Source organism: Arachis hypogaea, chromosome 14 (assembly GCF_003086295.3).
Source record: "Arachis hypogaea cultivar Tifrunner chromosome 14, arahy.Tifrunner.gnm2.J5K5, whole genome shotgun sequence".
In the NCBI taxonomy this organism is placed as follows: Eukaryota; Viridiplantae; Streptophyta; class Magnoliopsida; order Fabales; family Fabaceae; genus Arachis; species Arachis hypogaea.
In genome coordinates, this window is record NC_092049.1 from 11,455,852 (window position 1) to 11,468,802 (window position 12,951).

General features: G+C 32.2%; 1 protein-coding gene across 1 annotated transcript; it reads left to right on the forward strand.

Moving 5' to 3' along the window:
* Positions 1-119: 119 nt before the first annotated feature.
* Positions 120-9,879, forward strand: LOC112741497 (wall-associated receptor kinase-like 10). The gene is made up of 4 exons (XM_025790509.2): positions 120-419; positions 824-1,430; positions 1,516-1,560; positions 8,363-9,879. The coding sequence occupies exons 1-4, from the start codon at positions 156-158 to the stop codon at positions 9,574-9,576; spliced, it is 2,130 nt and encodes a 709-aa protein (XP_025646294.1). The 5' UTR covers positions 120-155; the 3' UTR covers positions 9,577-9,879.
* The last annotated feature ends 3,072 nt before the right edge of the window (positions 9,880-12,951 follow it).

The window sequence follows — 12,951 nt, forward strand, 5'->3', positions numbered from 1 at the left end:
GTTCTAAAATATACAAGCTTAGTTGACTTATTAACGCGGAAACTTAAGCAAGGTCATGGTGTCAAAGGTTATATAATTAATTCGGAGCTTACACATGAATCTGTCTAGTTTTTATTAAGATAGATAATATAGATGCACACATATTTCCACAAGCTATGATTCTTCAATCTGCATTTCACTACTATTCTCATATCATTTTGATGATAATATCCATATATCCATTGTTGTTGGCATGTGCAAAAGATCTTACCATAGCAAAACCTGGTTGTGTTTCCACATGTGGGAACGTCGACATCGCTTACCCTTTTGGTATGAACGACTCCAATTGCTACGCTCACAAATTTTTCGAGATAGAGTGCAAATATCACAAGCCTTACCTTGCATCATTCAATCTTGAGGTCACACAAATTTATGTAAACGTAAGCATACTCACATCTTTATTTTTGATATAGATTCTATTAGAATTTAGTTTTGATACCTTCGTAATTATTTAATGAATAGATTTATAGGTTTAGATAAACCTAAAATTTAATAATCATTTTTACAGATATAGTATACAAATAATTATTTGTGAAAAGTCATATATAATTATTATTATATAAAGTTAATAGTTAAAAATTAGATGAAAATTCAGGTGCAATGGACTTTGCGTAAAGTTAGTAACTGAGAGTTATTAGATGATTTGACTGATTTGACTAAATTTTTATCTAACGGTTCTCGACTATTTGCACCTGAGTTTTCATCTAAAATTATTAGATAATTTAATAAATTTGATTAAATTATAAAATTATTTTTTAATTATTTTTGTATGTGTGCGACATAGGTTAGCACAGTGGAGATCAAGAACCCAATCTACTATAGCTGCCAAAGCAAAAACGCTTTCATAAACCTAACAGGAAGCCCTTACGTGTATTCCCAAGAATACGACAAATTCATGGCCATTGGTTGCAACAAACTAGGGTTCTTGCGTTCCAACGGTTCAAAGGTTGGCGGTTGCGTGTCCATCTGCGACGGCGACGAAGCTGTTGGAAAGGTTGAATTCGGAAACGACGGTTGCCATGGGAGATACTGCTGTGAGACTTCACTGCCTATGCATGTTTGGGAGTACAACGCAACAATAAGGGATATTATTATTGGAGATGGAAGTGAGAGCAACACGTGTAGCTATGCCATGATTGTGAGTGATGCTTGGCTTCACAGTTATGGTTTGGGGATTCAGAAACTTAGTAACGTCGAGAACATGATTGATGTTCCTGCTGTTCTTGAGTGGGAGATTCGGTATGATATGGGGATCAATTCAACACTCTCTCCTTCTCGTGCTTGTTGTGACGCTTCGAGTCTTACGTCTCCAAGCAACACTTCCTCTGGTTTTAGGTGTCGCTGCTTGGATGGTTACGATGGCAATCCCTACATTCGAGGGGGTTGCAACGGTACGATGATGCTATGGACAAATTAAATATTCTATCTCTTATTTCTAAAATGAATAATTATATTTACATCTTTGCTATATTTCAGCTGTGGCATCCGGTAAAGAAAGTGGATCCAAATGGGCTATAGTAGGTACGTGTATCTACCTCATATGGATTTTAAAAAAAATGAATTTTTTTTTGCTACTATGGACGAATTTTGTCCACAAAATAAATCTTTTATGTTAGAGAATTATTTTCTCCATGACCAAAAAAAAAAAGAGAATTATTTTCTATAGAAATAATTTGTCGTTAGTTGAAAAAAATATTATTTATTTATTGATTACATAGTTAAAAAAGTTAGTAAGTTCAACATCTCACTACTGATGGATATTGTTAAAATTACAGACGAAAAGATTTGATGCTACTTTCGTGATGGATTTTGTTTCTGTCACTAACACCAATATCCATCACTAAACTAAAAAAATATGTTGGTAATATGAGAGAGAAAAAGAAAGAATATGAAATGAATTTTTTCATTATCGACAAATTTTATCCGTTGCAAAATAAATCTATCATGTTAAAAGATTATTTCTAACGGAAATAATCCGTTGCATAGTCGAAAAAAATTATTATTTATTTACTCATTATATAATTAAAAATTAGTGACTTTAACATCTTATTGAACAATATGGCAGTAACTATGAACAAGCAAATATAGCAAGTAAAGCAATAATAAGAATACACCGAGATTTTAACATGGAAAATCCTCTCAATGTGAGAGGTAAAAATCATGAGTCGTCTAGACCCATGAAATAACTCTACTATAACCAAATGAGGTACAAGAGAGCCTCAAACAAAGCACAAATCCTGCATATAACTAGCCAAAATATCAAAGCACCAAAGCTTACAAATGAGACGCAAGAAGATGAAAATACCCAAAAACAAAACTGCTGTTCGAAGCCTATTTATCCCTCTGCAAACCTCCAATCAAAATCTTCACGGTCCAGAATGAAAAACAAGATGGGAAAAAATTTGCAGTCCAAATTTGACGTCGATCCAACGGTGAACGAATGAGAAACTACTGTTCAAAGATTGCTGCTCCATATAAAAATGAAAAATCTATTTTCTCTCTTGTAAAGCCAATTTCTCTCACTGTAGACCTTCAATCAATATCTTCACCGTCCAGAATGAAGAAAAAGATGAGAGGAACATACAATTCAAATTTCAAGCCGATCCAACAGTGAACGAATGAGAAACTGCTATTTCAAATTTACTACTTTGCATAAAAATGAAAATTCTATTTTTCCTCTTCTCTCTCACTTTGATGGCTACACTCTCACTCTCAAAATGAACCCAAAAATTTGATTAGAGTAGAGACACAAGCATGCAAGAATACACCCCTAAAAAATTGGACTTGGGTCTCACAATGGAAAGAAAAAAGAGCCCAACAAATCTCCCCCTTCTTGATTAAGTGGAGGTCCTCGCCATTCTGGCGATCAAACAACATGTTTCAAGCTTATCTCTTGACAATGCTTTTGTCATCATATCAGTGCCATTATCATCAGGGTGAACTTTTTCAAGTTCCAACAACTTGGAATCTAACACATTCTGTATCTAGTTATACCTAACATCAATATGTTTAGATCTTACATAAAAAGTAGAATTCTTGGCAAGATGAATAGCACTTTAACTATCACACAACAATATGTAATGGTCTTGCTTGAAGCCAAGTGCTGCAAAAAATTTCTTCATCCAAAATAACTTTTTACATGCTTTAGTTGCTACAATAAATTCTGCCTCTGTGGTAGAAAATACAACACACTTCTGTAGCCTTGACTGCCATGAAATAGCTCTCCTTACAAACTTAACCAAATAACTTGAAGTAGACTTTCGAGAATCAATATCTCATGCCATGTCTGCATCAGTAAAGCTAACTAGCAAAGATTTTCCACCACAAAAACTCAAAATCAAGTTAGTTGTACCTTTGAGATATCTCATAATCTATTTAACAACATTCCAATGTTCTTTACCTGGATTAGAGAGAAAATGACTCACAGTACCAACCGTATGAGTAATGTCTGGTCTAGTACATACCATAGCATGCATCAAGCTTCCAACAGTTGAGACATAAGAAATTTCATCCATTGCTTGTTTCTCCTCATCAGTGGTTGGACACTGTTTGTTACTCAACTGAAAATGAGGAACAAAAGAACTAGCAACACATTTGGCATCATTCATGCCAAACCTTTGAAGCACATTCTTTATGTACTTCTCCTGTGACAAATAAAGATTCTTGGAATCTCTATAATGAGTAATAGTCATGCCCAAAATCTGTTTGGCAGGACCCAAGTCCTTCATAGCAAAAAACTTGTTCAACTATTTCTTCAACTCATTAATCCTCAAAGCATTCTTTCCCACAATCAAAATATCATTCACATAAAGTAAAAAAATGATAAAATCACCATCAAAAAGTTTTTGCAGAAATATACAATAATTTGAAGTTGTCTTACAGTAACAATGCTCTTCCATAACAAATTCAAACTTCTTGTACCACTGTCTTGGAACTTGCTTCAAGCCTTCAACCCATAAAGACTCTTCTTAAGCTTGCACACAAAATAATCTTCCTTTCCTTTAACAACAAAGCCCTCCGGTTGCTCTATGTAGATTTCTTTGTCTAAATCACTATGAAGAAAAAGCTGTCTTCACATCTATTTGCTCAATCTCCAGATCAAGAGAAGCTGCTAATCCAAGCACAGCACGAATGGATGACATCCTTACAACAGGAGAAAAAATCTCCTCAAAATCAACACCTTTTCTCTGGCTAAAGCTTCTAACAACCAATCTAGCTTTATTTCGAAGCTTAGAATTGTGTTCTTCATTCTTGATTCTGAATACCCATTTGTTCTTCAAAACTCACAAACCCTTCGGTAGCTTTACCAACTCATAGGTATCATTCTTAAGCAAGGACTTCATTTTTTCTTGCATAGCTTCAAGCCATTGAGTTTTACTTCCATCTTCAATAGCCTCTCCGAAACATTCAGGTTCTCTCCCATCAGTCAATAAAATAAATTAAACTCATGTGGAGAATACCTTGACAAAGTCTTCCTTTCTCTTGCAGACTTTCTGAGTACATGTGCAGGAATTTTTAAAGCTGGTTGTTCATCTTGATCATCATCACCAACTTCATCAAGTATCAGATTAACTATTCCATCATCACTTGCACCTATATCATGCACATTATTTTGTACTTCAACTCTACCATCTTCTACCATAGACATAGAGGGAGTAATATCCAAGTCAGAAAAATATCACTAAGCTAAACCATTGACTTCTCTGCATTATCAATATTCTTTAATGTTTGGTTTTCAACAAAGACAACATTTTTACTCCGAATCACCTTCTTGCTAATAGGATCATAAAATCTATAACCAAACTCATCAATGCCATAGCCAATAAAATTACACTGCTTAGTATTTACAAGCTTGGATCTCTCATCTTTGGGAATATAAACAAATACTTGACATCCAAAGACTCTTAAATAATCATAAGAAACATCTTTACCTAACCATATCTTCTCTGACACTTTAAATTGCAAGAGAACACATGGTGTTTGGTTAAATACATGAACAACAGTGCTCAAAGCTTTACCTAAAAAGATTTTGCCAATCAAGACTATGACAATAAGCGCCTAACTCTTTCAACCAATATTTTGTTCATCCTTTCAGAAGTCTTCGGAGGAGTCTTCTGATGTCTTATACCATGCTTTTTATAATAAATATCAAATGGACCTGAGTACTCACCACCATTATCAATATGAATGCATCTCAATTTCTTTTTAGTTTCTCTTTCAACAAAAGCTTAAAATTGCTTGAATACATTCAAAACTTGATCTTTGGTCTTCAAAGTGTAAATGCATAATTTTTTAAAATAGTCATCAATAAAGGTTATAAAATAGATAGATCCTCTAAGTGTTCTTCTCTTCATCGGTTCACATACATCAGAATGCACCAAATCAAGTATCTCCGCTTTCTTGAAGATGGTTGGCTCTTGAAAGAAATCATGTTTTGTCTTCTAGCAAAACAATGGTTGCACTTTTGCAAAGCAACCTCGCAACCAGCTAAAAGATTCCTCTTGGATAACATATTCATGCCTTTCTCACTCATATGACATAATCTCTTATGCCATAAATCAGTTTTATCAACAAACTCAATAGCATTAACAACATCTTTCACAATCTTTGCTTGAGTTAATTAAAGAGTAGAGTGTCGTGTACCTCTGGCAACAACCATGGAACCTTTGGTGAGCTTCCAACTACCACGAGAAAATGAGCCATTCAAGTCTTCATCACACAACTTATCAACAGAGAGTAAGTTCAACCAAATATCTAGAACATGCTTCACACGCTTCAAAGTCAACTTGGTACCGTTGGAGGTTTCTAAGCAAACCTGTCCAACATCGGCACATTTTGCAACACCTTGATAAGCCATTTTCACATCACCAAAATCACTAAGAGTATAAGATGTAAACAAATTCCTCCTAGATATAACATGAATAGAAGCACCACTATCAATCACTTAACTAGTTCTATTATCAACAAGGTTAATAGATTCAAACTCCTCAATAAGAAAAAACCATGGAAGAGGTGTTGAATTCAATTAGCCATGGTTGCGAATTAGCGAAGAAAATAGAATCGGAGCAACTACCAAATATGGCCAATATCCAACCTGATATATTAGTGTCTTCTATTGATGAAGTTGTGAAGGCACTCAATGGTGCAAAGGAGAAGCTGTTGATGACTATGGTGAATAACAATTTGATGGAAGCTTCTTCTTCATTTGCTCCATTGTTCATGCATGAAGCTCAACAACAAATGGGTGCATGCGCAAGTTCTTTCTCAATTATGATGCAAGAAAGGATGATGAAGTCTTCTTCTTCTACAAGCTATGCACACACAATGGATCAGGTTTTGTTGCAAATGCAGCATCATCAACATCAACCACAAGGATTCTCTTTACTTGTCTTCATTAATACCATCATCTTTATTTGTGCTCTTATCTTTATCTGCTTTGGCTTTTTCCTTCTTTAACTGTCAACAAAATTTTTTCACATGTCCCTTTTGACCACAATATTGACACTCAATATTTTTGTACTTTTTTCGAGACTTGTTTCTATTTTGATCTCTACTTTTAGGACCTCAGCTTTTGTTTTTCCCCCTTGACTCAGAAAGAAGAACATCTGAATGTGTAGTTGATATACCTTGTGACTTTCTTCTCATTTGTTTATTCAAAACACTGCTCTTGGCAAGATCCATAGAGATTACACCATCGGGAGTAGAATTGGATAATAAAATTCTGAAAATTTTTCACGAGTCTGGTAAGGAGGGAAAAAGTAACAATCCTTGAACCTCTTCATTAAACTTGATACCCATAGAAGATAACTTATTCATTATTTCTTGAAAGTTATTCAACTGATCTGTCATTGATGTCCCATTTGTATATTTCAAAGCCAACAACTGCTTGATAAAAAATATTTTGTTATTCCCAATTTTTCGAGCATACAACTGTTCAAGCTTAATTCAAAGGGTCCGAGCATGTGTCTCTCTAATAATATAGTTCAATATATCATCGTCAACCCACTGCCTAATATATCCACAAACTTGTCTATGCAACAAAGTCCAATAGTCATCAGATTTATCATTAGGCTTCTTTGTCCAAAAATTGGTTAATGAAAATTCTTAACATAAATATAATCTTTCATCTTTGACTTTCACAAATCATAATTAGAACCATTAAGAGTGATCATCCTACTAGTATTAGTATTAGCTTCCATTATTTATAGAATCACAAGCTCAGAAAAATACCAACAAACTTTGATGCCAGTATGAAAGAGCCCAATAGCGGAAACAACACAAATATCCAACATAAGAACAATATGAAAGCACTCACAACACAATATGGTAGCAACTATAAACAAGCAAATATAGCAAGTAAAGCAATAACAAGAACACACTGAAATTTTCACGTAGAAAATCTTCTCAATGTGAGAGGTAAAAACTATGAGTCGTCCAAACTAATGAAATAGCTTCACTATAATCAAATAAGGTACAAGAGAGCCTCAAACAAAGCACAAATCGTGCCTATAACTAGCCAAAATATCAAAGTACTAAAGCTTACAAATGAAAAGCAATAAGATAAAAAATACCCAAAAATAGAGTTGTTGTTCGAAGCCTATTTCTCCCTCTATAAATCTCTAATCAAAATCTTCACCGTCTAAAATGAAGAACAAGATTATAAGAATCTGAAGTTCAAATTTCAATTGATCCAACGGTGAACGAATGAGAAACTACCGTTCAAAAATTGTTGCTCTATATAAAAAATGAAAAATCTGTTTTCTCTCTTGCGAAGCCAATTTATCCCACTATAGATTTCCAATTAACATTTTCACCATCAAGAATGAAGAACAAGATGAGAAAAATACACCATTAAAATTTTAAGCCGATCTAACAGTGAACGAATGATAAACTGTTATTTGAAATTTACAACTTTGCATAAAAATAAAAATTCTATTTTCCCTTTTTTCTCTCACTTTGATTGCTATACTCTCACTTTCAAAATAACTCCAAAAATCTTATAAGGATAGAGATACAAGTGTACAAAAATACACCCCAAAAAATTAGACTTGGGCCTCACAAAAAAAAACCCAACACTCATTAGCAATGAATATTGTTAACATTAGTGATTGATTTTAAAATTTGATGTCTCTTTTAGTGGTGGATTTTATCAATCATTATTTCGATATCTAGCACCAATTTCTGTCGGTAAACTAAATAAAATTTGTTGGTAACTTGAAAGATTCTAGTAGTTAGTGTATCTCCATTGTGAAATTGGACATACAAATTGATAGATTAAATATGGTTCAAAAATTAATTTGGTATTTCATTGAGATGTATGCAGGAGTTTCATCAAGTCTTGGGTCAGTCATTTTACTCCTTGGTGGATGGTTGTTGTACAAACTTATAAGGAAGAGAATAATAAAGAAACGCAAGGAAAAGTTCTTCAAGAAAAATGGCGGTTTGTTGTTAAAACAAAAGTTGTCTTCAGGCGAAGAAAATGTTGACAAAGTTGTTCTCTTCACCTTAAAAGAATTAGAAAATGCCACTGACAACTTCAATCTAAACAGAGTTCTTGGAAAAGGAGGTCAAGGTACCGTTTACAAGGGAATGCTAGTAGATGGCAAAATCGTTGCAGTCAAAAAGTTCAAAGTCCAAGGAAACACTGCAGAATTCATCAATGAATTCGTTGTTCTTAATCAAATTAACCATAGAAATGTGGTTAAGTTATTAGGGTGTTGTTTGGAGGATGAAGTTCCTTTGCTCGTTTATGAGTTTATTCCCAATGGTAACCTTTATGAACATGTTCATGAACAAAATGAGAATTTACCAATGACATGGGACATGAGATTGAGAATTGCGAGTGAGATTGCAGGAGCACTTTTTTACTTACACTCCATTGCTTCTCAACCCATTTATCACAGAGATATCAAATCAACAAACATACTATTGGATGAAAAGTACAGGGCAAAAGTGGCAGATTTTGGAACCTCTAGAATAGTTTCTGCTGAAGCTACTCATCTCACTACGGTAGTTCAAGGAACTTTTGGTTATTTAGATCCCGAATACTTTCAAACTAGTCAGTTTACTGATAAGAGCGATGTTTATAGTTTTGGAGTAGTGCTTGTCGAACTTTTAACCGGACAGAAGGCAATATCGTCGATAAGATCGGATGAAGTGAGGGGTCTAGCATCGTTTTTTGTTGTGTGTATGGAAGAGAATCGGGTATTTGACATTGTTGACAAAAGAGTGTTGAAGGAGGGAGAGAAAGAACATATAATTGCAGTGGCTAATCTTGCATATAGGTGTTTAGAGTTGAATGGGAGAAAAAGACCTACTATGAAACAAGTTACCTTGGAATTAGAAGGGATTAGAAGATTGGATTATTGGAAGGGTGGTTCGGCACAAGAAAACTTTGAAGAAATTGAGCTCGATAGAAATGAAGACAATCAACTATGGGATGGATATTCATATTCTAATATGTCAGAAACATTGCACACTACTACAAGTAGCAGCAGGGAACTCTCCGAGGTTATGCCTATTCTTACAATGAAATAATTGGAGTTGTTCTTATAGTGTACATATATTATGTTGTCTTGACTTACTAGAGTAATACACATTTATGTTTTAGAAACTTTATATGTACGAATTGAAGATTCCTCAACGTATGTTTTTTATTTTTAAGATTTTTCGTTTTTGTTTTTAATTTTTAATTTTTTCCATTTTGAAGGAATTTAGATTAGTCCAATGATGCATCCTAGCTAAAAATTCATGGCGAGGAGCAAAACATATATCACTGGACTCATAACGCTTTATAGAATACTTATTATATAAACGTTCTATTAATGAAAAGATTCAGAGAACTTTTAAATCTAATTTTCTAAAGTCATTTGGGTACAAAATCTTTGTAGAGTAACATAATCAATTTGGGTTGGTCGAGTGGTGTTGGGGGGTTCGAATTCCGTCTTATATATGAAGCAATCCATTGGTCAACAAACAGCAATAGACCCTTAAATGAAGCTCAGTTCCGCGACAGATTAATTCTTAACTTGTTGAATTGGAATATACCGTGGACAAAAAGAAAATCTTTGCAGAGGAACATAACATTCAATAATTTCTAACATGTTATTAAAGTTTCATTTAAGGTGTTTAGTCCGGTACGTTAAAAAATAAATACATATTAATATAATGAATATATGACTTAATGTGAAATGGAATATAGATTATATAATCTATATCAACAAATATTTTTTACGAAAACATTTAATAATTAAAGAAAATTAGCTAAAAATAATTATAACTTGGCTTATTTAGTATTCATTAATTGTCGTAATAATTAATGAATGTTAAATAAAACAAGTTTTAACTATTTTTTTTACCTTCCTAATATTTCCGTATTTTTTATTTTCATCTAGTCTTCTAATAATAAGGTGGAGCAAAACGGTAGTACTTTTCCCTCCATATATATTCAAGTCCAGCAGATAGAAAAGTTTAGTATGTCGATGTAGCTGCTTGTTTAAACGGGGTTTAATTTCTTAGAAATTGCGTTGATTTATGTTCATCAATTATCAGAGCTTTAATTGTATTCTCTCAAAGCTTCGTGCCTTGATAGATTTCTCTAAGATTAGCAGCAAAATAGGAATGTGAATGATTGGATATGATACGGGTTAATGAAAGTTACATATACATAGGCAAGTATTGGTTATTTGTGAGTATTTTTTATAGGTGTAGTATAGATGAATTATGAAAGTTAGACAGGTATGAACTGTTTTTAGTATTTTGAAAAATTATTTTGAGAGTTGAAGATTCATATCTATTAAAAAAGAGTTGTGTAAATATTGGTTAGTCGGGTTCTTTTTAATTATCTAAAATATTTAGTTACAAAAGAATAATGTCATATTTTAGAGGAAGACAACAAGTGTCGTAGATTGTAGGGCTTAATAGTTTTTATGTGCTACGAAATATTTTAGTAAATAACTCATATTATTGATAATTATGCTAGAGATGACATAGAAATTATTTTGTTTTTTTATTATTCTTGTCTTTATCTTTGTATGTTCTACTTTGAGTATTGAGCTCTTTTTTTCAAAAAAAAAAAAAAAATAGCTACTAGTAAAACTTTAACTTTTTTAATAGTAGCTATGTTGACAATGTTGTAAATCGAACCAGATATAAAATTATGCGGGTTAATAAACTAAGATACCAATTAACTTGAACATTTTTTTTAAAATTATTAAAAAATAAAAAATATAAAAAATTATTGAAATTTATTATTTTTAGTCATCAATTCAATTTTTTTAATCTAATAATCTAACAACATACTTTATTCTACTTTTAAACATTGATTACTAATTGATGACTAAAATCAATAAATTTTGATAATTTTTTAACATTTTTTAAAATAAAATTTTAAATTCTTAAAAATAAAATTTTAAACTTGTAATCGCTTTCAAAAAATAAAATTTTAAAAGTAGAATTTTAAACTTGGTCAATTTCTCTGTATGTTGTGCGAGGCCCGACCTCCATCAAAATATCCCAAATTAAAAAAAAAATATATCCAAGAATTTAACCAAAAAAAATTCTAAACTTAATAAAAGAAACATCGTAAGTGTAATAAAAAAAATCCTAAATTTAATTAAAAAAAATTCAAAATAAACCAAAAGAAGCATCCTAGAATTAATTTAATAAAAGAAAACATTTCAACTTTCACAAAAGAAATATTTAAGTGTAATAAAAAAACATCAATCCCTATATTACTGCCGGATGTATTGGTATATATATAAACTCTGTTTTTTTTTTTTTCACCGTTCAATTCTAATTATTCACATAAATTAAACTGTATTAAAAGTTTTATTTGTTAATTTATGTTTCAGACTTGGGGTCCTCCAATAAAAACAGTCGAGCAAAATGGGATATTGTTGGTAAGTATAAACTAAAAAAGATCAATTCTTTGGTTATATTCATTCTGTAGTCATTATTTCATTTCAATACTCAATATTATCTTGTAGGAATTTCGTCAAGCCTCGGATCCATCATTCTACTCCTTGGTCTATGCTGTTTGTACAGTGTTGTAAGGAGAAGAATAATAAAGAAACGCAAAGAGAAAATTCTTCAAACAAAACGGTGGATTGTTGTTGCAACAAAGATTATCCTCCGGAGAAGTCACTGTTGAACAAGCTAATATTAGAGAAGAGAGTCATGAGGGAATTAGAGAAGCAAGAATATATTATTATGGAGTTGCCAATCTTGCGTGTCAATGCTTGGAGTTGAATAGGAGACAAAGGCTAACAATGAAAGAAGTGACATTGGAATTAGAAAGGATGATGCACAAGAACAATACCGCCATGAAGAAATTGATCTCGTTGGAACTGAAATGACATGGAACAATGGAAATTCATATACATCCGATACATTACCAGTTGTAAGCAGCTAAATGGTAGATTTTCTAACAAGTGATGTTATGCATTTTGGACTAGTTTTTAGGAATCTTCTTTTATTTGATGAAATGCTCATCACCTTCCAAATGCATTATTCTTGTTGAGATTTTTGTAGTTGAGCTAGGCCGAGTATCTACAATATATATAGAGATGTTTGATGTATGTATAATATTTTTTTTAACAAGAAAATAAAATTTTCATATATAATTTATAAAAAATTATATTTTGCTATTTTTAATAAATAAATTCATGATTTTTTTATTTAAATATAAAATATTTACCATAATAATATAAAAAAATGTGTTTATTATTTTTAGCCATCACTTTAAACCATCAATCCAACGCTAGTCACAAACAATAAATTCTATTAGTCTTCTAGTATTTCTCTTAATATAAATATAAGGTTAGTTAAAAGAAGGATACTCCCATTAAGACATGTAAAACGTCTTTTTGTAAAGACACTTATGTGTCGCATTATTATTGGACGTATTAATGA

Excerpts from the sequence above, each read along its gene's own strand:
- LOC112741497 (XM_025790509.2), top strand. The coding sequence starts at position 156 with ATGATTCTTCAATCTGCATTTCACTACTATTCTCATATCATTTTGATG. Across the intron at positions 420-823 it reads TCACACAAATTTATGTAAAC|GTTAGCACAGTGGAGATCAA; the intron begins GTAAGCATACTC and ends TGTGCGACATAG. Across the intron at positions 1,561-8,362 it reads ATCCAAATGGGCTATAGTAG|GAGTTTCATCAAGTCTTGGG; the intron begins GTACGTGTATCT and ends AGATGTATGCAG.